The 27,319-nt window shown below is 36.1% G+C and overlaps 1 protein-coding gene across 5 annotated transcripts in view; it reads right to left on the reverse strand.

Annotated features, from left to right (window-relative positions):
* ORC3 (origin recognition complex subunit 3) overlaps positions 1-27,319 on the reverse strand; it is a 71,957-nt gene that overhangs the window by 38,193 nt on the left and 6,445 nt on the right. For all 5 annotated transcript variants that reach the window (XM_055433892.2, XM_055433890.2, XM_088840725.1 and 2 more), the window contains 9 exons: positions 26,487-26,584; positions 24,319-24,463; positions 19,776-19,880; positions 18,500-18,651; positions 16,330-16,460; positions 14,527-14,686; positions 13,143-13,256; positions 7,018-7,151; positions 6,528-6,591 (listed from right to left, as the gene is read on the reverse strand). In XM_055433892.2, the coding sequence (XP_055289867.1) occupies positions 6,528-6,591; positions 7,018-7,151; positions 13,143-13,256; positions 14,527-14,686; positions 16,330-16,460; positions 18,500-18,651; positions 19,776-19,880; positions 24,319-24,463; positions 26,487-26,584 (1,103 nt within the window). The remainder of the gene's footprint in view (positions 1-6,527; positions 6,592-7,017; positions 7,152-13,142; positions 13,257-14,526; positions 14,687-16,329; positions 16,461-18,499; positions 18,652-19,775; positions 19,881-24,318; positions 24,464-26,486; positions 26,585-27,319) is intronic.

Consider the following 27,319-nt stretch of genomic DNA (forward strand, 5'->3'; position numbering starts at 1 on the left):
CATAAAATACTGACAAGTCAAAATAATAAAACATCTGTCACCTGCAAGAGACTGAATTTTAGTTTTCTACATACGATGAAGTTTAATGCTTTAAGAAGATGCCACACAGCTTTAAATAAGATTTGAATAAAAATATACAAATTTATTTTCTTACACAAGGTGTATGAAATCAGTCACTCATTACATAATGAGCATAATTAATTTCTTGACAAGACAGGATCAACATGTATAGCAAATCATTATTACTAATATAGAACATGGCTGGTTTAGAGGGCACAAGATTAAGATGGACCTAATCTTAGATATGGTGTTGGGTCAAGGCATAAAAACTACTAACTGGGAAAAGTTGTTAATATTCTCCCACCATCAAAACATTTCCTCATAGAAAGCAAGAGAATTTCCACTGTTTACTAAAAAAAATATATTTTCAGAATATCAAAACCTAGTTTTTTATTATCCAATAAAAACTATGCAAATATGATATGAGGCCAAAATCTAAGCTCTCCTTAATATTTGACTTCAAACAAAATTTCAGGCACAGGAAAGAGTAAAAATTTTATCTCTTATTATGGTGAATTTGAATGTTCTGTTTAAGGCATGTCTGACAGCTCAATTTCTCATGAAATAGAGTTTCATAAATTAAAGATTAAAGTTTAAAAATAAAAAAAGAAAGCTTGATTATTAAAGCAAAACTTTGGGACAAAACATTGTAAAAATATATCCAGTCACTGTTCCTGCTGTTTCATTTAAATCCTATAGCTGTTTACCATAATAAACTACCTGATTTAATTTCATTTAAACCTATACGCTAAAATGAAATTTCAATGAGGAATCTAAATGATTTAACCAGTCAGAAGAAAAGTTATTAATCTGTTTAATGAACAAGTACATAAAATCTTAGCATTCTAAAAGAAACTTCAGAGATTATTTGTTAAACTTCTATTATGGGCTTTGAAAGCTACTGGGACATTAGAAGTTTGAATTAATGGGAGCTTGAACAAGCTTATTCTGTTTAAACTTAGAAGAATCTAATTGTTAGCTATGAGAGCATACTTTCCAGGCATTGTACACAGCTGCACTGTACAACTGCTCAAGGGACAGACTACTCAGAAATGAGAAAATGCACAGAATCTTGACCCTCTCATCAACTATACGTGGGCTTTTAATGTCTCACCTTAGTTTGAACTTCTTAATGAATCTTCTACAAATGTACAAGGTTGAGTTAGCTAAATTTTTAGATTTAAGTACATTCAAAAAACTCATTCCAAAAGTTTATGAAATACAAAGCTGGTATACAATTTTAAAGCAGTTATCTATGAAACTAAGGGTCCATAATCTTAAAGGAGTTGAAGTGAGTTTTTCTGTTTGCTTTTTTTTTTTTACATCTTGAGTCCAGTCAGAAGAAAACTGAGATGAATCATTTGTTTAGGCTGGCATTTACTAGCTTATTTCTACACTTAAGAAAACCAGGTAAAGGGAGACAATAAATGATGTTTTCTTCTAGGGAGTCGTCTACGTCAGTGGTTCTCAAAGAATGGTCTCCAGACCAGCAGCATCAGCACTGCCTGGGACCCTTCTAGAAATGCAAATTTCTGGGGCAGAGCACAGGGCTACACAATCAGAAACTCTGGGGATGGAGCCTAGATACCCGCATTTTACAACTGCTCTGAGTGATTCTGATATATGCTATAGTCTCGAGCAGTCACTTAGTTCATCAGAGTAGACAGCAAGTAGATTTTTAGGGCAGAAACAATCTTGATATAAAGAATATAAATTTCACTAGATTACACTTTGAGATCTATGTCTCAGAAATGTAAATGTAGAAAATGAGCACAAAACTAATAGGAGGTAAGTCTATATAACTATATACTCTATATGACTATATAACAGAGTATTATATATACTTTGTATATATGTTATAGAATATATAAAACAGTATATTTAATTGATATCTTAATTTTTATCATGGTGAAAAATAGTAACTATTTCTGATTTACATTTATAAAAGTTTTATTGTTCTATTTGTTTTAACCTCACTCTCATTTGCTGAATAGACTTTGATTAATACTAACCCTATGGAGAAATCACTACTAGGGATTATCCAAATTCAGAGACAAGGATATGAAGGCTTAAATAGGGTAAGTGATCTCCTTAAGTACACATGGCTACTGAGCAGTTGGAGTTCAAACACAAGATTTCTGAGGTGAATCTTCCCTTGTATCATGCAGCACCATATTAATGACTGTCATCTGGCATTTCTTTCCAATTTTTTTTTATTGTAGAAAAATACAAATAAAATTATCACATATTTTAAACCAAAACTATAAAAAGATAAAAAGGAAAGCATTATAATAAGAATAAAATATTCAAAGATATTTTTGGTCTAAACTAGAAAAACCAACATATTAATTTTTCAGAGATAACTTCTGTCCCTTGAATCAGCAGGTAGCCAATATACAATTTTTTCAGGTTAAAGGTGCAAATCTTTGTTGCTCCTTCATATTTCTTACTATGTAAGTCCCAAGAAAATACGCCTCTGAATGATTAAATATGCAATCCCAAAATGAATATGGCAAAGATGATAACAAACAGGTCTGAAAACTGTAACAAACATAAACACAGTATAAATAAATGCTTAGAAAATACACAAAGTTACTGAAAAGCAAAGTTAATATTAGACAATAAAGAACAGGTTCAAACTTGGGAAAGGCATATGCCAAGGCTGCTTATTGTCTGCTTTACTTATAGGCAGAGTACATCATGCAAAATGCCAGGCTGGACAAATCACAGGCTGGAATTAGGAATGCCAGGAGAAATATCAACAACCTCAGATATGCAGATGATACCACTAATAAAGAGGAGAGCGAAAAAGCTGGCTTAAAACTCAACATTCAAAAAACGAACATCTGGGCATCCAGTCTTATCACTTCATGGCAAATAGATGGGGAAAAAGTGAAAACAGTGACAGATTTTATTTTCTTGGGCTCCAAAATCACTGTGGATGGTGAATGCTGCCATGAAATCAAAAGATGCTTGCTCCTTGGAAGGAAAGCTATGACAAACCTAAACAGGATATTAAAAAGTAGAGATATAATTTTTGCCAACAAAAGGTCTGTATTGTTGAAGGTATGGTTTTTCCAGTAGTCCTGTATGGATATAAGAGCTGGATCATAAAGAACGCTGGATGCTGCAGAACTGATGCTTTCAAATTATGCTGCTGGAGAAGACTCTTGAAAGTCCCTTGGACAGCAAGGCAATCAAAGGAAATCAACCCTGAATATTCATTGGAAGGACTGAAGCTGAAGCTCCAGTCCTTTGGCCACCTGAAGTGAAAAACTGACTCACTGGAAAAGACCAATATGCAGGGAAAGATTGAGGGCAGAAGGAGAAGGGGGCAACAGAGGATGAGATGGTTGGATGGCATCAACGACTCAATAAACATGAGTTTGGGCAAACTCAGGGAGATAGTGAAGGACAGGGAAGCCTGGAGTGCTACAGTCCATGAGATAGCAAAGAGTCAGACACTACTGAGCCATTGAACACAGCAAATTTCTGCAACAGGCCAGCCAAGACATTCTCTCCTTTGTCATCTCAATGGTTAAAGGTACTCTTTAAAAATCTCTTCTTGACCTCTGAAAGTACACTCTTGACAGAAACTTCTAGCTGGAAATACACTTGGCAACTCACTGACTCAATAGAGCTAAGCTGTCTAATCTTAAAAAACTCAATAACATGCACACATCCTTTCCCACTGGTTCTTAAATTCCCTATATATTGAAATAACCTACTTTAGTGTCTGAAGATTTCCTATACTGCTCTGAAAAGATTACAGAGTTTATTAAAATGATAATTAAATCCAATCTAGAAGTGATTTTATATTATGGCCTAGTGTGGATTCTGCATCAGAAATAATGTTTGATAAAAGCCATTTTGCATTGTAATTACATATGTAAACTATAGCTGAACAACGCCAAAAAGAAGCCATTCTCAATATTTTTTGAGAATTTTTTAAAAGGAGGTAAATTAGTGTTTACTCATATAGAACACATGCCCACCAGGAACTAATATTCTTTTATTCAAAATTTAATACATAGGGAGACCAACCTGGTGCTTTGTGACAACCTAGATGGGTGGAGTGGCAGGGGAGGGAGGCTTAAGAGGGAAGGGATATATTAATAAATATAATTATGACTGATTCACATTGATGTATGGCAGAGACCACTATAACATTATAAAGCAATTATCCTCCAATAAAAAAAAAATTGAAAGTAGTTTGTATCAGTAAAACCTACAGAGTGCTAGGGCTTAACTTCAATCTCATCTTAATTTTACTACAAGTTTTGAATAAACTTTTTCCTTAAAAAGGTATAGAGTCTGAAAATAAGTGTGACATCACACATTCTAATTGTAAGGGACTTGTTAAATACATGAAGGTACATTCATTTAATAAAATATGATGCCACTCTTATAGCTATGTGTAAAAGAATAAAATTAGAACATTCTATAACACTAAATATAAAAATAAGCTCAAAAAGAATTAAAGACCTAAATATAAGACTGAAAACCATAAAACTCTTAGAAGAAAACAAGCAGAACACTCTAACATAAATCGTAGTAGTATTTGCTTGGCTCTGTCTCCTAAGGCAAAGGAAATAAAAGCAAAAATAAACAAATGGGACCTAAATTAAAGCTTTTGGAAAGCAAAGGAAACCAACAAAACAAAAAGACAACTTACTGAATGGGAGTAAATATTTACAAATGATACTACTGATAAGGGATTAATATCCAACATATATAAACAGCTCATACAACTCAACTTCAAAAAAACAAACAACCTGATTAAAAAATGGGCAGAACTGAAGAGATATTTTTCCAAAGAGTAAATGCAGACAGCCAACAGTCACATGAAGATTCTCAATGCTACTAATCAACCAGGAAACGCAAATCAAAACCACAATGAGACAGCACCTCACACCTATCAGAATGGCTATTATCAAAAAGAACACAAATAACAAATGCTGGCAAGGATGTGGCAGAAAGGAAACTCTCGTACACTGTCGAGGGGAATGTAAATTGGTTCAGACAATGTGGAAAACTGTATGGAGGTATCTCAGAAAACTAAAAACAGAACTACTATATGACCTAGCAATTCCACTTCTTGATATGTATCAGAAAAAAACTCCAAACTACTAATATGAAATGATACATGCACTCAGTGTTTAACCTAAGTGTCCATCGACAGATGAATGGATAAAAGATGTGGTGACTACTTACTTATACAGCAGAATACTACTCAGCCACAAAAAAGAATCAAACTTTTACCATTTGCAACAACATGGATTATGCTAAGGGAAATATGTCAGACAAATACTATATATCACTTATATGTAGAACCTTCAAAATAAACTAGTGAATGATAAAAAAAAAAGAAACAGACTCACAGATATGGTTACCAGTGGAGAGAAGGAGGGGTTAGGGGAATGTGATCAAGAGGTACAAACTAAAATGTATAAAATAAATAAGCTAAAGGATATATTGTACAACAGGGAATATGGCCAATATTTTACAACTATAAGTGGAGTGTAGCCTTTAAAAATTATAAATCGCTGTATGATGTACACCTGAAACTTATGTAATACTGTATATCAACTACATCACAATAAAGAAAGTTAATCTAAAAAAATAATAATACAATGCCACTCTTTAGTAGTGATATAAAATGATTTCCAAGATTAAGAAAAAACAAAATACAAAATAGTGTATGTATTTATCTTCTGTAAGACAGGGGAATAAACCTCCAAAATATATATAATTACCTGTTACTTGTATATGTGGAAAATATCTCCAGACTAATACATAAGAAACTAGCAACACTGGCTGTATCCAGGGAGGGTAAGTGGGTAGTTGGAGGACTAAGGTGGGAGGGAGCCTTTTCACTGTATATTATTTTTGCCTTTGAATTATGTACCATGTCCAAGTATTATTTATTTAAGAAAGAAAAAAACTCCCTCTTTTGATATTCCCCATGCTGTATAGCTAACTCATAATTTTCTAAGCTCATTACGTCTTTCCTGGCACTATATTATCAATATGTAATGGTATTTTTTTTTCAAATCAAATCAATATCCACTTAGCAGTGGGGCCCTAAGTTGCATGGCTTCTATTTCTGACATCCCTTACAAGAACATTAAAATGAGACTACCTACAGATTCCAAAACCACCATGTGGAAAAGAAAGTTGAGATCTGCAAGTGTTTCAAAAACAGACCACAGGATAAACCTCATGTTCTAGCTTTTCCTTCTTGATTAAAAAAAAAAAAAAAGTCTTCCTTTAGAACTGAGGTTTTACATCACCTTTAACAATCACATTTCTATAGGATTATCAAGATCCAATACTTCACTATGCAAAGCATATTAGACTGTACAGTTTTTTAAAAATAAAATTAACTCAATAAATCTTTTGCGCATATTCTTTTTAATGAAGGAAAAAAAAGAATAAAACAGCAACAAATATATCCATATTCCTACCTTCAAAGATTTGTCACTGGTCAACAGTGCAACTTGCTTTTCTGAAGACTGCTTTTCCACATACCTAAAATTTTTACCACCGCATACACAAAAACAGAGAATGAGAATTTTAAATACTTGAATAGCATACGGAAATAAAGAACTACCCAGATTGGAATCCACATTCTTTTATTTATTTTCAAAAATAAATTCAAGTCATGGTCAAGTGCTTAAATCAGGTGCATTTCTTAGTCTAGGGGTCTGATATTAAACAAAGGCCATAAACTCCAGAAACAGGAAATGTTACTTATGAAAAGTAACTAACAATACTGCAGATTACGCTCCCCTGCAAAATATTTTTCTTTATGCCAAATGTCTCAATTAAAAACAAAAGTGTTTTATTTTGCTCTGAATAAAAAAGTTCTTTTTCCTTTAAAATTAACTGGCTCTGAGATCCCTTATTTTGCTCCAACTCTTACAAAATATACTAAATATGTACTTCTCTTTTTACCTTCTAAATGATGGAAGACGTCGGATGTTTTCACATTGATTAGCTGATAAAAAATGTATTCTTCTCTTGGCTTCTGGGAGATTACAGCACAGAACACTGAGGGGCTGGGAATAGAAGTGCTCTAATAGAGCAAGCTGAAAGAAAAGTGAAGATTAAATATATTTGCTGTATTTGACAGTAAATCTCTTGCCCCATGTCTGCTCAATATCAAGATTTCTTTTTTAAACAGTGGAAGTATTTATGGCACTAATATATTTAATAATGTCACAATAAAAATGCAAACAATGCATAAATGGCTATACACCTAGAATATTTTGGGCTTCAATTTTGCAGACAAGGTCAGAAAATTGTAATCTCTGAAGTATAAACTGAAAGAAACAAACATAATTGGATAGATCAGCTATCCGCAGAAGCTACTCACTTACAATAACAACAGTTGCGATGGAGATGTGACTGTGGTGTGATCTAACAGTCGCTCAAATATTCCTAAGAAAATACCAATCTAAAATCAGTGTAAAAACTGGTCTGCTAAATAAATAAAAATGCTACAATAGCAGAAGCTTTGCTTACTGATTAAAAAAAAAAAAAAGAAAAATGAGGCATGTCCAAAGAAAATGTATCTTTTAAAACTCAGTTTTGTCATGGAGGAAAAGATAGCACATATTTGGTAGATACGTGTAGTCCAGTGTGCTATGGTAGATACGTGTAGTCCAGTGTGCTATGGTAGATACGTGTAGTCCAGTGTGCTATGGTAGATACGTGTAGTCCAGAGTGCTATGGTCTCTCCAGTACAAGGGGGACTGATTTTCCAGCTTCTACCATAACTCGTAAGATATATTTTACAAGACTAAGCACATGTTAAAAACTCCTGACTCTAAGCAAGCTTTTCATGACCAGTTTGGTTTGTCCAGGTATCTTGTACCAAGAGAGAGCTCCCTAGATAGTGTAGAAAACAAATTCTGGTCACTGGAAAACAGTATTCCCTACCACAAATTAATAAATTAACATGCTAGCCTATATATTTTTGAGCTTCCCTGGTGGCTCAGATGTTAAAGCGTCTGCCTACAATGCGGGATTATCAAGATCCAATACTTCACTATCGAACCCGGGTTCGATCCCTGGGTTGGGAAGATCTCCTGCAGAAGGAAATGGCAACCCACTCCAGTACTCTTGCCTGGAGAATCCCACGGACGGAGGAGCCTGGTAGGCTACAGTCCATGGGGTCACAAAGAGTTGGACACGACTGAGCGACTTAAGCTCAAGCTCAGCCTATATATTAGTCTTAAGGTATTTGAGCTTGACCTTTCATGCATAAACTGATAATGAATTTTTGAGCCTGTAGAGCTGAAGACCAAATATCCAAGACTAAAGAAAATCCTCCAAAACAGTCCACTCTACAGGAGGTATAGGGCTATAAAGCAAAGGGGCAGCCTAAGTTGGAAACAAGTACAAAATAGAAAGAGATTATTCATGCCAAGTGCTACGTTATCGTTCCACATACTAACATAATCTTCTTCCTTGCTTATATACAGTTATATTAATGTGATTGTATTTATTTCAATGTTAACACTATTTTTTAAACATGAGAAAAGTAAAAACCAAACACAGTATGGGACTTGCTGGGGAGGAGGGATGGAACTAAGTCACCTGAGTTAGAGGACAGCTGCAGATAAAACAAGAACCCAGTAACACTCAGCTATTTAGTTCAAGTGTTGTCAATATCTGGGTCAATTAACAAGTTGGTTATATCTACTTAATGAGGGAAGGACTTAAACATATAGTGATTATATGCCCTATTGCGCCTTCTACAGAAATAGACTTATACATAGTATTTCCCACTGATGACTAAGACTTACTTTCAAAAAACTAAATTTTAAACATTCAAAATGTGAAAATCATGGCATCCGGTCCCATCATTTCAAGGCAAACAGATGGGGAAACAGTGAAAACAGTGACAGACTTTATTTTCTTGGGCTCCAAAATCACTGCAGATGGTGACCGCAGCCATGAAATTAAAAGACGCTTGCTCCTTGGAAGAAAAGCTATGACAAACCTAGACAGCGTACTAAAAAGCAGAGACATTACTTTGTTGACAAAGGTCCATATAGTCAAGGCTATGGTTTTTCCAAGAGTCAGGTATGGATGTGAGAGCTGGACCATAAAAAAGGCTGAGCGCCTAAGAACTGATGCTTTTGAACTGTGGTGTTGGAGAAGACTCCTGAGAGTCCCTTGGACTGCAAGATCAAATCAGTCAATACTAAAGTAAATCAATCCTGAATATTCATTGGAAGGACTGATGCTGAAGCTCCAATACTTTAGCCGCCTGATGTGAACAGCTGACTCATGAGAAAAGACCCTGATGCTGGGCAAGATTGAAAGCAGGAGAAGGGGACAACAGAGGACAAGATGGTTGGACGGCATCACCGATTCAATGGACATGAGGTCTGAACAAGCTCCAGGAGATGGTGAAGGACAGGGAGACCTGGCATGCTGCAGTCCATGGGGTCACAAAGAGTCGAACATGACTGAGCGATGGAACAACTGATGATTAGGAAAACTGGACAAATGGGGTATTGAGATTCTGCTGTCTGATCTTGGCCAAGCTACTTATCTAAGTCTCTGTTTCTCAAGTGCAAAACTGGAGATAATAATACATATCAATGGAGCAATGTTAATACTTAATAAGTGTACCTAATTAATAAGGTACCTAATATAAATAATAACAAATAATCGGGATCTAAAAAAATCATCTAATCAGATCCCTTCATTTTACAGATGAGAAAACTGAGACACAGAAAGATTAAGTAACCTGGCTAATATTTTAATTATTAACAAATAATCTTTATTCATACTCATTTATTTCTATTTTTGGCTGCTTTGGGTCTTCATTGCTGCAGACTTTCCCTAGTTGCAGTGAGTGGGGGCTATTCTCTAGTTGTTGTGTGCAGGCTTCTCACTATGGCGGCTTCTCCTGTTGCAAACACAGGCACTAGGCACTCAGGTTTCAGTAGTTGCAGCACGAGGGCTTAATGCTCTCGTGGCATCTTCCCCAACCAGGGCTCAAATTCGTGTCCCTAGCATTGGCAGGTGGGTTCTCAACCACTGGACCACCAGGAAAGTCCTAATATGCTTTTCTTCACTTGCTTTCTCAATTGTATGTGAGCCTACAGTTTGTATTTCCTTTTCCTTTGACTTCAATGAAATATTCTCCTGGTGGCTTTCCTTACTGTTTCTAGTCTCCTTTTCCGTTGTTCACTCTTATAGTTAGCTTGCCCTGGGGGTCTGCTTTTAGTCCTTTCCTCACTCCTCTAGGTGATACTTCATCCTCATGACACAGCTTCAACCATTAATTAATATTTTAATATATTATTAATTTAATATTTTAATAATTAAAATATTACCCAGGTTACTTAATCTTTCTGTGTCTCAGTTTTCTCATCTGTAAAATGAAGGGATCTGATAAGATGATTTTTTAGGTTCCTGATTATTTGTTATTGTTTATATTGTTTATTTATCCTTTTCAATGATAAATCCTAATTATTTCTAGTCCAGATCTTTCTCCTGAGTACAAATTTTTATATCCAGCGTAGCCTAAATTTACCATATACAGAAAGAAACATCCTTTTCTGACAAATGGGTTCTTGGCTTCATTTTAACATGTACACTTAATAAAGGGTACTGAACTCCAAACCATCTGCTAAGCTAGAACCTGTGTGTATGTAAGATGCTCCTCTCTTACATATCCCATCAGCCACAAGATTCTGTCTCATCTTCAAACCTGCCTCCTTCTCCCTAGTCTCACCATCACTACCTTAGTTCAGCCCTTGTCCTAACTTGTCTAGACTGCTATGCTGTGCTTAGTTGCATCCTACTCTTTGCAACCCGTGGACTGTAGCCCGCCAGGCTCCTCTGTCCATGGGATTCTCCAGGCAAGAATTACTGGAGTGGGTAACCATTCCCTTCTCCAGGATATCTTCCCAACCCAGGGATCAAACCTGGGTCTACTGCATTGAAGGTGGATTCTTCACCATCTGAGCCACCAGGGAAGTAGCACCCCTCCAATGGAGCTCCCTCCCTCTACTGTCGCCTTTCCAACTTTGACCCAGCAAGCTCCTGCTCCTTACTTAGGCTACACCTCTGTTCTCTATGGAATCCCCAGGCATGTTTCTCTAATAGCACGGACTACTCAAGAGCTGCAGTTCTACTTTTCTGCCTCCTTCAGTAAACAATAAGCAATTTGAAGACAGAGACTTCTTTGTCCTCTGTATCGCCAGGGCTTAGCCCAGTGCTTGACTTACAGTAGACTCTCCATAAACACTTATGAACTAAACGAATGAATGAAATGAAATGAATGAGAGAAGTAAAATTAGAAAGTTGTTATATCTCAATTTCATTTAATATCACACTTCCCTGGTGGCTCAACTGGTAAAGAATCCACCTGCAATGTAGGAGACCTGGGTTCGATCCCTGGGTTGGGAAGATCCCCTGGAGAAGGGAAAGGCTACCCACGCCAGTATTCTGGCCTGGAGAATTCCATGGACTGTGGAATCCATGGGGTTGCAAAGAGTTGGACATGACTGAGGGACTTTCACTTTCTTTTCACTGCTAAGGTAAATAATATTTTCCTGCTTTAAAATACTCTTTTTAAAATGTCTAAGTTGAGAAAACAAGACACATATTCGCCATAAGAGCTAATACTCTTATGTAATAAAACACTGTTGTGATTAAAATAAAGGAAGAATACATAAGAGAAAAGAAATAATTTGTAATTTTCAAGGCACTACATGAACATGAAATATCCTATTGTACTCTTGGGCTCAAGATTACTAATACATAGGTTTTAATGAACTTGACAAATAGCATGTGTTCACACAATTACACTTTGCTAAGGTATTTTAGGTAGTTGCCAAGAGAAGGAAGTACTATTAATTTTGAAATTACTGGAGAATGGGGTGCATTTTTAGATTAGGTGTTATTTAGATTAGGTTTATGAATTTTATTCTGGCAGTTTATGAAAGCTTAGTGAAAATGCATTCACAGTATACAGGAATAAATAAAATGAACACACACACATGTGCAGGGCACTGCAAGCTACAGTCTATAGCCAATTTTTATATGACTCAGGAACTATGACGGAGAAGGCAATGGCACCCCACTCCAGTTCTCTTAACTGGAAAATTCCATGGACGGAGGAGCCTGGTAGGCTGCAGTCCATGGGGTCACTAGGAGTCAGACACGACTGAGCGACTTCACTTTCACTTTTCACTTTCATGCATTGGAGGAAATGGCAGCCCACTCCAGTGTTCTTGCCTGGAGAATCCCAGGGACGGGGGGAGCCTAGTGGGCTGCCGTCTATGGGGGTCGCACAGAGTCGGACACGACTGAAGCGACTTAGCAGCAGGAACTCTGAATCATTTTGTATACCTTTATAAAGGATTGTTTTAAAAATATATTTATTTGGCTACGTGGGGTCTCAGTTGTGGCATGGGGAATCTTTGTTGCACCATGCAGGATCTTTCGTTGTGGTGCATGGACTCTCTAGTTGCAGCACACCAGCTCTCTATAGTGTGTGGGCTTAGATGCTCCCAGGCAGGTGGGATCTAAGTTCCCTAACCAGGGATAAAACCCACATCTGCACTGCAAGGCAGATTCTTAACTGCTGGACCACCAGGGAAGTCCCAATACAGTTATGTTTAAAAAATAAGAAGACGTTCAGAAGAGACCACGTGTATCATGCAAAGCCAAAAATATTTAATATACAGCCCTTTAAAGAAAAACTTTGCTGACCCTTTATACAGATCATTTCTTGAGTAGAAAAGCCCATTAGTGCTCATCAGATTCTCAAAAAAGTAAGTCACCCCCTCCTATCCCACCAAATGATTAAGAATCACTGGAAAGGAGAGAGGTCTTTTTCAATTTTTAATATTTGAATTAACACATTCTCTACATTTTGATACAAGATAACAAAGGATTCACTGAACACAGAATAATATAACTTGAATTTACTTATCCAGATCTTGCTATTTAAAATGCCTAATTATCACATTAAAAAGTCAGTCTGAAATAACACACAAATTTACTTAGAATCAGCTTGTGAACTTTCAAACCTACTAGTGTCTTCTTACCTGAAGTCCTTTTATAAAGTTTTGAATTGAGAAATCATGATATAAAAAGATGTTGGTCAGAATCTGCAACACTTTTTCACTCAGCTTAAATGGAAACTGAGTTGTAAGAAGAAGCTGAAAGAAAGAAAAGGAAGGCAGGACTTACTCCCTGTTAGTCTTGACTCTTCATAAAAATCAAGTAAATAATGAGGCAAAAAGTAACACTGTAACACAGTACCTATGAAAGCTATACCAGTAGCTAGATTTTTTTGTAGGACAAACATCAACCAAAACTTTAAAATAATTTATAAAACAGTAACAACAACAGAAGTAGCTATTCATTCTACATCTTCAAGTCAAAGCTGTCCATTATCCTTCATCCAATTCCTAATTTGTAAAAGTTCTATTAAATTCTATCAAAAATATCATCTATACAATCTCTTTTCTCCCATTAGAAGTCACTGAAGAAGCTGTAGGCTTTGACAATTTTTATTGTTGGATAAGATTTCTTTTTCATCTATGCACAGTAATGGAAAGTAGCTTGTTATGTACTGTTGAATGAGAAACCTAAAATTAACAGGTGTCTATTTAAAAAATTTAATATTTAAAAAATATTAAATTGGTAAATTTGTATCACTCAGCTAATTTTCAATGGCTACACTGAAGATTTTAAATCTGAAAATGAAGTCATACTAGGCTTTTCAAACTGAAGCAGAGTTACAGAAGGCCAACTGAATTTGGTCACAACCAAGCAACTTTAAATACTGTAGCTGGAAAAATTTCCCTAAACTGTCAGTGGATACCACCTTTAAGGGGAAAAAATGTCAAAGTGGTTATTAAATAAGTGGAAGGTCATTATTAGTTTAAATTACACAGCAGCACAAAGCACATCTTCAAGGAGCTGAGTTCAGCAACAACCCTTAGAAGGTCAATACTAAAGTAGAGCATTTCCACTTAGGTAGAAACACAGAGCTAAGGTCTGGGAATACCTTAGTATTTACTTTTTGTCATGAGCAGCATGAGAGGAAAGAGTCCATAAAAACTTCAAATCATTTAACATAAAATTTAAGTGTCAAAACACTGCTACTGTTACTAGGGAGTCATTAAATTCTGTAAAAACTTACTTTAAAAACCTGTGATTTTCCATTGGGTAACAACTAGTTAATAGGGTTAATAGGTAGGTAGATAAAGAAAGATATGATTACTTTTTCCATAAAGCTTATATTTTAAGTGAAGAAGCCAAACTATACATTATAAAATAAATAAAAATACAAAAATATGTGTAGGAACATATACAATGTCATAGTGACAGATACAGAAATTTATCACTAATGTTTATATTTATAATCTATTCTTGGAAGTTTTCTTTTCATCCTATTGCACTGGTACAATTTTTTCTTTTTACCTTATCAAGTACCGTAGTCAGGTGCTCCTTACAAGGCAAAGACTGGAACAGTTCTATACACAACAGAGATGACACTGCATGAGGAAGCAGGCGATGGATGACAACAGGAGATGTGGCAATTCCAAAAATGAGTATTAGTGGAAATTCATGTAGGTGTTGACTAGTTTTCAAAGGAAGTTACAAAAACGGAAAGTCTTTAGCAAATATATTTCAATACATCATATTTTAAAATAAGACAATCTTTATTTAATGCCTACTTTGTACCACATTGCTAAGGAAGATCATTCTAAATAATAAAAAATTTTAGGTCACTCATTTTCCTCTGTTACGGCAGCACAGAACTATTTCCCGGACACTTTAGCTCTGAAATCAATCTATTTAATAGATTAGCAATAAGAACATGGTGGTCCAGAGAGATCGAGTGCTTCCCTCTTAGGTTATACAAAATCAAGTGTTAAAAGAAGTGTCAGGTACTATTCAAACTCTCATCCAAAGTTTGAGCCATACCTACAGTCTTCCTCATGGTTAGAAATCTAGCCTAAGAGTTCAGTGACACAAAGCTCACTAATTTATGGACATTTCTACACGCTATGTCAATCCTGCCATAATCGCTAAGCTTTAGAAAAATGTTCTTAAAAACATGTAAGATATTTTTAATGGACATAATTTAAAAATGCTACATCCTTTCCCCGCATTCTTAACTCAAACTTACTGAACATGATTCATTCTTAGCATTACCAGTATGAACACAAATGACTTCCACAGACTAGAGCAGCAATATTCCTTAGAGCTACTGTAGATCAGAGCCCTCTGTATTGTGGCTGATGATTTTGTTTGTTCCCTCCTATTAGCTACTGCTTCTTAGTATTCTACCAGTATGCAGGTCTACTCTCCCAGTATAAAGTACTTGCACTCTATTACTGCTTAAGTTTTTCTTTCTTACTTTCGTTAGTAAAAGCAGTCACAAGTCTGAGTTCCAAAAAGTATAGCTTTTATATCACTATTCTGTACTGTGCATTTTTTCAGCATGTTAAATCTGTTCAGTGTCAACATTAAGAGAAGTCTTAAGAATCTGGAAATCATAGTTTCAATTGGGATGTGGGGGAAGGACTATCAAAGTGAGAATTATATTAATACTAGTAGATTCTGACACAATATAGGTTTAGGCAAATGTAGCCATAACTATTAAGCAAGTTAACATACAGAAGATGCCAATATAAATTACATCAAAAAAATACACCATGAGAAAAGCATGTCACTGGGTTTTTAAATAGGGTTAGTTATTTTAATTCCAAGTCTCACAGGATTGTCTTGAAGTTCCAGTAAGATCATAAAAGCTGCTTCACATTAGAAACCCATATAAAATAATGTTGTTTAAAAAAAATTTGTTGCTCAGTAGAGACATATGTAACTCAGACCTTCTAAGTGGATAGGTATCAGAAAATAAGACATGACAAGAATAGCTCAACCTGGAGTAGCTTATCCATCTAGTGGGCAAGTAAGAAACAGACAACCTTGGGAGAGAAACTACATTTCATTCTGCTTTATCATTCTAATTAAAAACTGGCTAACTTGTCTTTTGAGTCTCATTTTTGGATCAAAAAGCACATGAAAATCTGATAGGTCGTTTTAAACATTCAATTTTATAAACAATTTGAAACCATCCTGGTTTCAATCCATTAGCATCAAAATGAAGATTAAACTGCTATGCATTTTCTCTGCAAAAGGTTGTTATTTTAGTTAAAAATCGTAAGTCTTCTTAATAAAAAGTTTTGTGAAAAAGCCAGAAGATACACCATCTACCTGCTGATAATTATAAAATCCTGGAGTACTTTTGTGGTGAAGCTTTCCATATCCTTTAGGATAAGCACAACAGGAGGAGACTGCCACTGGCTAGAAGTCCTCTTTCTTCTCGGCATTTTCAGGTCTCTCTTCTTTCGAGCCGTGGTGGAAAGAGAGAGTTAACAGTAAGTTTTCCCACCCAAACAATGCTATAATGCCACAAGTTGATATATTGTCCTTCATATTTCCCAGTAACATTATTTCTTTTATTTCTCCCACATAATAAAGAGAAAATCATTCCAACAGTTATTAGCAGAATCATTCTGTGTCTGACATGGGAATAGTAACCAAGAAGAAAAAAATTCAGTAAAATCTATAACGTGATATATTTATATTTTCTTCTGAGAAAATGACAGGAAAAGCATGGGGAGAAGAGAATATTTTCTATAAAATTGATTTTTCTGTTCATAGAATGTTATATTTTACTTTGCTTTAGGGAGAGAACCAGTGTTTCTAATTAAAAACTGTAATGAGTAACACTACTTGCTGCTCCACTACTGTGAAATTTCAAGCTGAAAAACATCTTAAATATCATCTGATCCAATCCCAACTTTTAAAGATTTCTGACCTAAACCTCAGGCAGTATTTGATTTCCAGAAACACACTGTGGATCAAATTAACATATTCTGGTAAGCATTAGAACCAGTTTAATCCCTATATAAAGCAAAACAAACTTCATTTATGATGACTTCAGCAAATACATTCAGCAGAAAATGTTACTACAGTAACTGTTCCCATACTATCTGGCTACAACAGCATCATAAACTAAGACTGTGGTTTTTATGGTAAGTTACTCATGAATCATCTAGGTTATTCAGTTTCACCAGAGATGTCATGGTAGAATGAAATTTCTATTTATATTATCTGCCTGTTAAACACACTTTACTTACAGAGCATTTATTCCTTGAGAACTCCAAATATGGAACACATGAAATTCATACACGTATAAATTGTGTGTGTATATACTGTGTTTGTACCTACTGATGAACAGTGAAAAAGGAGAGTGAAAAAGCTGGCTTAAAACTCAATATTCAAAAAACGAAGATCATGGCATCAGGTCCCATCACTTCATGGCAAATAGATGGGGAAACAATGAAAACAGTGAGAGATTTTATTTTTATGGGCTCCAAAATCACTGCAGATGGTGACCGCAGCCTTGAAATTAAAAGACGCTTACTCCTTGGAAGAAAAGTTATGACAAACTTAGCATATTAAAAAGCAGAGACACTACTTTGCCAACAAAGGTCTGTCTAGTCAAGGCTATGGTTTTTCCAGTAGTCATGTATGGATGTGAGAGTTGGACTATAAAGAAAGCTGAGCACCGAAGAATTGATGCTTTTGAACTGTGGTGTTGGAGAAGACTCTAGAGAGTCCCTTGGACTACAAGGAGATCAAACCAGTCCATCCTAAAGGAAATCAGTCCTGAATGTTCACTGGAAGGACTGATGCTGAAGCTCAAACGCCAATACTTTGGCCACCTGATGCAAAGAACTAACTCACTGGAAAAGACCCTGATACTGGGAAAGATTGAGGGCAGGAGGAGAAGTGGACAACAGAGGACGAGATGGTTGGATGACATCACCAACTCGACTGACATGAGTCTAAGCAAGCTCCGGGAGTTAGTGATGGACAGGGAAGCCTGGTGTGCTGCAGTCCATGGGGTCGTAAAGAGTTGGACACAACTGAGCAAATGAACTTAACTGAATATATACATATATGTATATTCCTCATCAAACAATGGGTACTGAAAGCATGGTTCTACTGCACCAAAGTAAATAACAAGGAACCCAAGAGATAATATATTAAAGTTAAAGCCATCACCATAGAGACAGAATCTGCAGCAGAGCAAATTCCTGATGCTGTCTTGTCATTAGATGACATTCTCCCACAAATAAAATGATCCTGTAAGAAACTAAACACATCCCAGGAACTAGGCTGTATACCAATAAAAGAAAACTTCTAGATACTAGTAACCTTAGGAAAAATAAGTAGCTACTACTAAATTAGCTACCTAGTGCTGCATAAACATATCCTTATTAGATGAAAACAGTACTAAGTTCACTGTAATTCAAGCCTCTTTAATCATATGCCAATTTCTTGGGGGGAAAAAAAATTGTCAATTTACATTTACCTGTGTGACACTCATATACCAAGCAGAAAGAGAATCCATTGAATAATGTACATTTTTTTGGATGACTTGAACACTTTCTTTTTCTTTGGATTGCACATCTACTTTGCAGCCCATCAACTGTGAGGTCAGCTTTTGCAAAAAATGTTTCATATCTACAGAACATAAAACATAAAAAAGAATATTCCCTTAAATCTAAGACATCTGAAACTTTTTGATCACTACCTCAGTAGAACGTGTTTTCCTACACTTAACATAACATTTAACATATTAACTCTTAAGGTTCATTAGTATCCTCTCCTTAATATTTAAATTTTATTAATTCAGATTAATACTAGGAGAAAGTCTGTATTTATTTACTGTAATAAAAGTGTTACCTAAGCAAATGTGTAAACATAAAAACTACAAATTATATTAGGAATAATATACATTTAAATTACACTGGACAGCAAAAGGTTTTTAAGGCCCCCAAAAAGAGATCAACAGTATTATTTACATAAATTATTTTACTGATTAAACTCTTCCTTATAATCATCTTTTTTATTTTTTGGTGGCCATGCTATTCGGCATGTGGGACCTTAGTTCTCTGACCAGGGATCAAACTCATGCCCCCTGCACTGGAAGTGTGCAGTCTTAAACACTGGACTGCCAGTGAAATCCCTACAGTCATTTTAAAGATGTCCCAAGGACTTTTACTTAATTTCAAATAGTATATGAACATGAATATAAACACTTAAAGCCCTTTAGTCAGTCCAAATCTGAGCACATCTGACTCTGTTAGTGTCCACATTCTTCACGATTTAATGGCTCCACTGAGATTAGCTCTGGCAATGGACTATTATTTTTTTGACCATGGTGGTCTTTCAAAGTGGGATGATACAATGATTTGAAACTGTAAATATGAGCCTATGTATGTTGTCTCTTCTCTGTTGGGCTAAATAAGAGTTCCTCAGTCCTCAATTCTCAACTTCCTGTTCCAAACTGTCCAACTTATTAAAATTTTACTGACTTCAGGAACACACCTTGGGAAGTACCTGAACTATCACTGGTACTGAAGCGGATACAGTAGGGGTGGGACAAGAATAAACTGAACAAAAGTGGTCAAGAGTCTTGCAAAAGTCAAGATTACTGAGAGGCACTTAAAAAACCTCATCCTGCATAAACAGTGTAGTGCCGCGCTGTTCCCACAAATAAAAAAGGATAATGAAAGCGAGAAACAGAAAAGGATGGAGAAGATTTGTAACATCTTATCAAGGCTGTTAGAGCATTTATATTTTACCTGGACAATCTTTAGCTTGCAATGAGACTACATAAGGAGTGACATTATTCTGAAGCACTTCTGTTAGACTTCTGAGTGTTAAATCATGATCTGTTACATTCACACCTATGGGATAATAAACCAATATTATACCATCATTTTTATCATTAATAATTTAACAATAAGAAAAGCAACTTTACATGCCAAGTGAATTACTAAGCATTTTCAAAATATGATTAATAATAGAAAATAAGAAAATATACTACATAAATGAAAAGATCTCCATTAAAAACACATACAAAGAGGCATGCACTATACCTGTCAGGAAAGGTATTTAACACAACTTTTCTTTAAGAAAAATAAAACTACCGTGGATGTGTAGTTGACCCTTGAAAACATCTTAGGAGGAATTTCAAACTCATAAAGAGCTTTTAAAATAATCATTCAAAAATAAGGCCCTTAGTGTGACCCTAACTTAACAACTGAAGAGAATACAAACATTAATACTATTAAATGATAATAGCAAAATACAAAAGATACGTCGTGCTATGTTGATTTTTGAGGGTAGAGTCTAAAAATAAATTAAAAACTTTAGGTTCTTTAAGAATTTATTGTATCCCTGGTTTTCATTTCCAAAAATTAGTTTTGGTGCTCTGCATGCAGTTATCAGAGCTGACCGGCCATTTCCCCACTACTTTGGAAAAAAAATTTTTATCCACTGAGAAGTTCCCTAACGTCACAATCTGTGATTTCTAGACACTGCCTTGTTGCTTAGGCAGGTTCCAATAGCAGACATCGGGAAACAGCTTGAGACTTGCTAGTATAAAACTTCAACTGCTTGGAAGGGGGAAAAAAAAAAGTTCAGAGTTATCCAGACCACCAGTAAGCAATTTTTTTTTTACCAGGAAACAAATGAAAATGTTGGCAGGCTACTTTTAAATGGATGTATTTCTGATCCTCTGAGTACAGATATCAAAATATTTAGCATGCATTATGGCCTACAAATGTGACAAAGCATCTCTGAACAAAGTTGGGAGTTTAATAAAACAATGGCTTATCTTATCTTTCACTGACTGCCTTCATTAGCTATTTAACACTAGTTCCTTAAAACAATAGATTTGTCTACTGGAAACAAGATAATCAACAATGTCTTTAACTGGAAAAATGTTCTCCTCAGACCCCTGACTCTATCACACAACCATATATCAGACAAACAGATTCAAAGGATTAGATCTGATAGAGTGCCTGAAGAACTATGGATGGAGGTTCCCATACAGGAGGTGGTGATCAAAACCATACCCAAGAAAAAGAAATGTAAAAGGCAAAATGGTTACCTGAGGAGGCTTCACAAATAGCTGAGAAACAAGAGATGCAAAAGGCAAAGGAAAAAAGGAAAGATAAACCCATCTGAATACTGAGATCAAAAGAACAGCAAGGAGGGATAAGAAAGCCTTCTTAAGTGATCAATGCAAAGAAACAGAGGAAAAGAATAGAATGGGAAAGACTAGAGATCTCTTCAAAAAAATTAGAGATACCAAGGGAACTTTTCATGCAAAGATGAGCACAATAAAGGACAGGAACGGTATGGACCTAACAGAAGCAGAAGATATTAAGAAGAGCTGGCAAGAATACACAGAAGAACTATACAAAAGAGATCTTAATGACCCAGATAACCATGATGGTGTGATCACTCACCTAGAGCCAGACATCCTGGAATGTGAAGTCAAGTTCATGACTATGAACAAAGCTAGTGGAGGTGATGGAATTCCAGTTGAGCTATTTCAAATCCTGTTAAAGTGCTGCACTTAATACGCCAGCAAAATTGGAAAACTCAGCAGTGGCCACAGGACTAGAAAAGGTCAGTTTTCATTCTAATCTCAAGAAAGGCAATGCCAAAGTATGTTCAAACCACTGCACAATGGCACACATTTCCCATGCTAGCAAAGTAATGCTCAAAATTCTCCAAGCTAGGCTTCAACAGTTTATGAATTGAGAACTTCCAGATGTTCAAGCTGGATTTAGAAAAGGCAGAAGAACCAAAGATCAAATTGCAACCATCCGCTGGATCATAGAAAAAGCAAGAGAATTCCAGAAAAACATCTATTTCTGCTTTATTGATTATGCTAAAGTCTTTGACTATGTGGATCACAACAAACTGTGGCAAATTCTTCAAGAAATGGCAATACCAGACCACCTGACCTCCCTCCAGAGAAACCTGTATGCAGGTGAAGAAGCAACAATTAGAATCAGACGTGGAACAATGGACAGGTTCCAAATTGGGAAAGGAGTACATCAGGACTGTATATTGTCATCCTGCCTATTTAATTTATATGCAGAGTACATCAAGAGAAATGCTGGGCTGGACGAAGCACAAGCTGGAATCAAGATTGCCAGGAGAAATATCAATAACCTCAGATATGCAGATGACACTACCCTTATGGCAGAAAGCAAAGAGGTACTAAAGAGCCTCTTGGTGAAAGTGAAAGAGGAGAGTGAAAAAGCTGGTTTAAAACTCAACATTCAGAAAACTAAGATCATGGCATCCGGTCCCATTACTTCATGGGGAAACAGTGAGAGATTTTTCCTTCTTCCAAAATGACTTGCAGCCATGAAATTAAAAGATACTTGCTCCTTGGAAGAAAAGCTATACCAAACCTAGACAGAATACTAAAAAGCAGAGATCTTATTTTGCCGACAAAGGTTCATATAGTCACAGCTACGGTTTTTCCAGTAGTCATGTACAGATGTGAGAGTTGGAACATAAAGAAGGCTGAGTGCCAAAGAATTGATGCTTTTGAACTGTGGTCTTGGAAAAGTCTCTTGAGAGTCCCTTGGACTACAAGATCAAACCAGTCAATCCTAAAGGCAGCCAGTCCTGAATATTCACTGGAAGGACTAATGCTAAAGTTCCAATACTTTGGCTACCTGACGCAAAGAGCTGACTTACTAGAAAAGACCCTGATGCTGGGAAAGACTGAGGGCAGGAGGAGAAGGGGAGGACAGAGGATGAGATGGCTGGATGGCATCACCTACTCAACGGACATGAGTTTAAGCAAGCTCCGGGAGATGGTAAAGGACAGGGAAGCCTGGCGTGCTGCAGTCCATGGGGTCACAAAGAGTAGGACACAGGTGAGTGACTGAACAACAGCCATCTATCAGGCCGTATAACCTGGCATGAGAGAAACTAAACACCCAACAGTACAAGCCAACCATCACTAGGCCTCTGTTTCTCATCAGTAAATGCAAGGGGTTTAAAACTAAAACGGCACTGAAAAACTGGTCCACAGCATCACAACAACCATTTGTGGGAGTTCTGTTACTCAAGAGTGGCCCTGGGATTGGCAGTATGGGCACCAGCTGGATGCTTGTTAGAAATGAGCAAGCTTAAATAACCAGCAAATAAGTCTGACCCCACCCTAGACTTATTAATGAAAATCTGTGTTTACTAAGATCCCTGGAGATTATTTGTAGGTACATTAAAGTTTGAGAGGTATTGCCCTGAATATCAGGTAGAATATTTAGGTAATGAACAGTGTTAGAGGCAGTATCGGAGAAGGCAATGACACCCCACTCCAGTACTCTTGCCTGGAAAATCCCATGGACGGAGGAGCCTGGTAGGCTGCTGCAGTCCATGGGGTTGCAAAGAGTCAGACACGACTGAGCGACTTCACTTTCACTTTTCACCTTCATGCATTGGAGAAGGAAATGGCAACCCACTCCAGTGTTCCTGCCTGGAGAATCCCAGGGATGGGGAAGCCTAGTAGGAGGCCATCTATGGGGTCACACAGAGTCAGACACGACTGAAGTGACTTAGCAGCAGCAGAGGCAGTATTAAATAATAGAATTAATTTCTTATCTGAGAGCTCACTAATATAAATACCTTGAATAAATAATAAATTGGAAATACAATGAAGAGTATGTTTGGAATCCTAATAAATCCAACTATCCTTTCAAAAGGAATGAAGAAAAACTGCTAATATTCCAAAGAATTTTTTCCAATATCCTGCATTCCAGATGTTTAATTAAAATGAGATATTAGTGATGGATACTTAAGCACCTAAAAAATTTACAATCTGCAGTCTAAAAGTAACATATATATTTCATCCAACCTCCCTCTCCAAACAGTTAATATTAACACAATATTACAATACAAAATTTTTAAAAATAAGCACAGGGAAATAAAATTAAGGTCAGAGAAATTTCACAGAAGATATGACTTAAAAGATATAAAAGTCACATCTATCAATATACTGATAGTTTATTACTGACTTAAAATCTCATATTAAAATAACTAATGAAAAAAGAGTAATAGTAATACAAATTTATTGCCCCTTCATTTTTCTGACAAAAAGGAGAGAAGGGTACTGACTCTTGGTCAATTTCTTTTAATTTACAGATGTATGATTAATGTAAGAACACTTAATTGGTTTCCAAAGTATGCAAATTTTGATCAATGTAATTATGCAAATGAAAAAGACAAAACAAGTTTATCAGAACAGGTGATTCCCTATTATTCTCAACAGCAAAACCACTGTTTACAAAAAACACACACACACATTTGTACCTAGAACAAGAGCAGCAGTTGGAATTTCTCTGAGTTTTATTTGACAGCTCCAGTCTTTAGAATTCTTCCAGAGCCCAGAATGAGAAGTTTGCAGAAATTCAATGAGACTGTCCAATAGGTTTTTATTTAATTCCTCCTGTAGTCGCTACAAAGACAACACAAAACTTCACAAATTATTTTTAGCAGTAATCTGATACATCTTTCGAAGTCTGAGAAAGAAAACTGTCATAATTTCAATTCCAACGATCACATGTAAAATGATTATTAGATGAAATTTAAAATTTTTTTTCCTTAAATATCCAGTGAATATCCAGTGTTTTGGATTCTTTCCTTTAAAAAATCTCATTTATTCATTCAACAAGCATTTTCTAATTACCTTACAAATGAAAAACTCTCTTCCCTAAGAAAAGAGAACTGAGCTAGAACATCTACAATTAAATTAAAATATACTGTTCCAATATTGTTGTAGCAATCTATGCAAAAAGTTCAGTTCAGTTCAGTCGCTCAGTCGTGTCCGACTCTTAGCGACCCCATGAACCACAACACGAAAGGCCTCCCTGTCCATCACCAACTCCTGGAGTTCACTCAAACTCATGTCCATCGAGTCGGTGATGCCATCCAGCCACCTCATTCTCTATCGTTCCCTGTCTCCTCCTACCCCCAATCGCTCCCAGCATCAGAGTCTTTTCCAGTGAGTCAACTCGTTGCATGAGGTGGCCAAAGTATTGGAGTTTCAGCTTTAGCATACATCCCTCCAGGACCATCCAACTTAAGCTGAGCAGGTAATATATTTGAGTCAAAGCACTGAGCAGGTGATGCAGGAGGTGATGGTGGATGAAAAAAAAATGAAGAAGGAATGGGAATGGGCAATGGAGAAGGCAAACAAGGAAGAAAGCACCAATCATCTGGGGAACCAAAGACACAGCTAAGCATGAAGAACATGAGAACTGGCCAGGAATGAGACTGGACAAAACATTCAAGGGACGAGACCAAGGAAATATATATCTGATGTTGAAGCGTGGGGAGAACCATTAAAGGGATTTGGAGCAGAGGTATGATTAAATCGGGGTTAAGAAGGGTTAATCTGGTTAACCTGTGAAGGCCAGATTAGATGGGATCATAGGAGCTGTACTGGTAGTGGGGCTGGAAAACCCCTGTAGCCTGGCATAGGGCTGGATCTGCCCCATGGGATTTGGCCAATGGTGGCATAGGGATAAGCGACAGACCTGAAGGGTTTGACATCAGAGGCAGGGACATCAGTTAAGAGGATAGGATGACAATCTATTCGGACCATTTAGATTTTTTAAACTAGAAACCATAAATCCAAACTGCTTCAAGGGTCCCACAGAATACAGGATGGAGCAAAGCCATCAGGTGAAAGCAACTGGTGGGAAGCAGTAATAAACTGCAAGTACATAACCCTGCCCCCTAAAGACACAAAAGAACAAGAAATACAACCCTGTGTGGTCGAACAAAACAAGTCCCCTCAAGACGCTGGCCCCCACATCTACAAATCTGCTACGGCGGAGAAACTTTTCAGAGCTGAAATATTAAGAACATGGCAACTGAAAAAGGGGATGAGAGAATGTAGTTTAGAATTAGCTTGATTTCTTAAATGTGTAACTGAATGGATAATTTAAAGAGTGCCACTATTTACACTGAAACATGTGCATTACCATATGTAAAACAGATGACCAGTGCAAGTTCAATGCATCAAGCAGGGTACTCAAAGCCAGCACTCTGGGACAACCCAGAGGGATGGGATGGGGAGGGAGGTGGGACAGGGTGTTGGGATGGGGGACACAAGTACACCCATGGCTGATTCATGTCACCGTATGGCAAAAACCACCACAATATTGGAAAGTAATTACCCTCTAATTAAACTAATTAAAAATATAAAAAGAGTGCCACTATTTAAAAGTAGTGAAGATATGAAAAGGGCCTATGCACTAGGAGCCACCACTGTAAACATATATCCCAATACCAGAAGCTAGGCTTAATACTTGAAATAAGGGTGTTGTGGTTTGTTTTAGGATATACATACTATGCTTAACCAATATTAACAATACTCTTTTAAATTGGTAGAAAGTAAAATGGGAAGCCAACAAACATGAGATGCATGATATTAAAGAAACGTTAAATTATTTAAAAAAATAAAAGGGATTCACCTCAGTTTCAGATTTCATCTGCTGCCATATTAACTGGTAAGTTTCAAAGCGAAGCTTACTGTCCTCAGATGCATTTTTCCCTTGATTAAAGTATTCCTCTAAAAACACAGAAAGCAGTCAGTCAGTTTCTTTTTTACATGGTAACACTTAGGAAATCTCTGTGCAAAATCACACAGAAAGGGACAGGACTGAATTTTTAAATAAACATCAGAAATATATATATTTTAGAATAAGTAACATTCAGTATCCTTTATATTTAATTTTATTTATAGCTATATTTTTACTATACTAATGGTATTTGTAAGTTCAAAAATCTCTTTAATTTTGATCGTATTTCTATCACTTTTTAAAAATTTCTAATAGTTTATTTAATGGTTTTAGTTTGAGGTACATATATTTAGTATTAATGTATTTTCTCTATCTGCTCTTATTATAAGGTTCTGTATACTTCACATATTTGAACTCTCCTTCATTAAGTGATTCTCATTCATTTAATTCTCCTTTACTAAATGATTCTCATTAATTTTTCTGCTACTCTTCTTTTTCTTTTTCTATTTTCATTCATTTAATTCTCATTCATTGAACTGCTACTATTCTTCTTCTTTGTTCAGCTGAAATAGTATAGCACAGCCTTCTATTCAGTCTGCATTTTACATCCTTCTTGAATGTTTTCCTCTAAATGGTTAGCCATTTATCAACATACTATTTATTGCAACGGTTTTGAAACTCTTTAAACCATGATCCATACTAAGGAACACATTTACTCATAATCCAATACACATACATCTACTAAAAACAAAAAGTTATAAAAGTACTGTTCATTTTCATGTGAT

Source organism: Moschus berezovskii, chromosome 10, assembly GCF_049115385.1.
Source record: "Moschus berezovskii isolate FMDL1 chromosome 10, NW_MosBer_1.0, whole genome shotgun sequence".
Taxonomy (NCBI): domain Eukaryota; kingdom Metazoa; phylum Chordata; class Mammalia; order Artiodactyla; family Moschidae; genus Moschus; species Moschus berezovskii.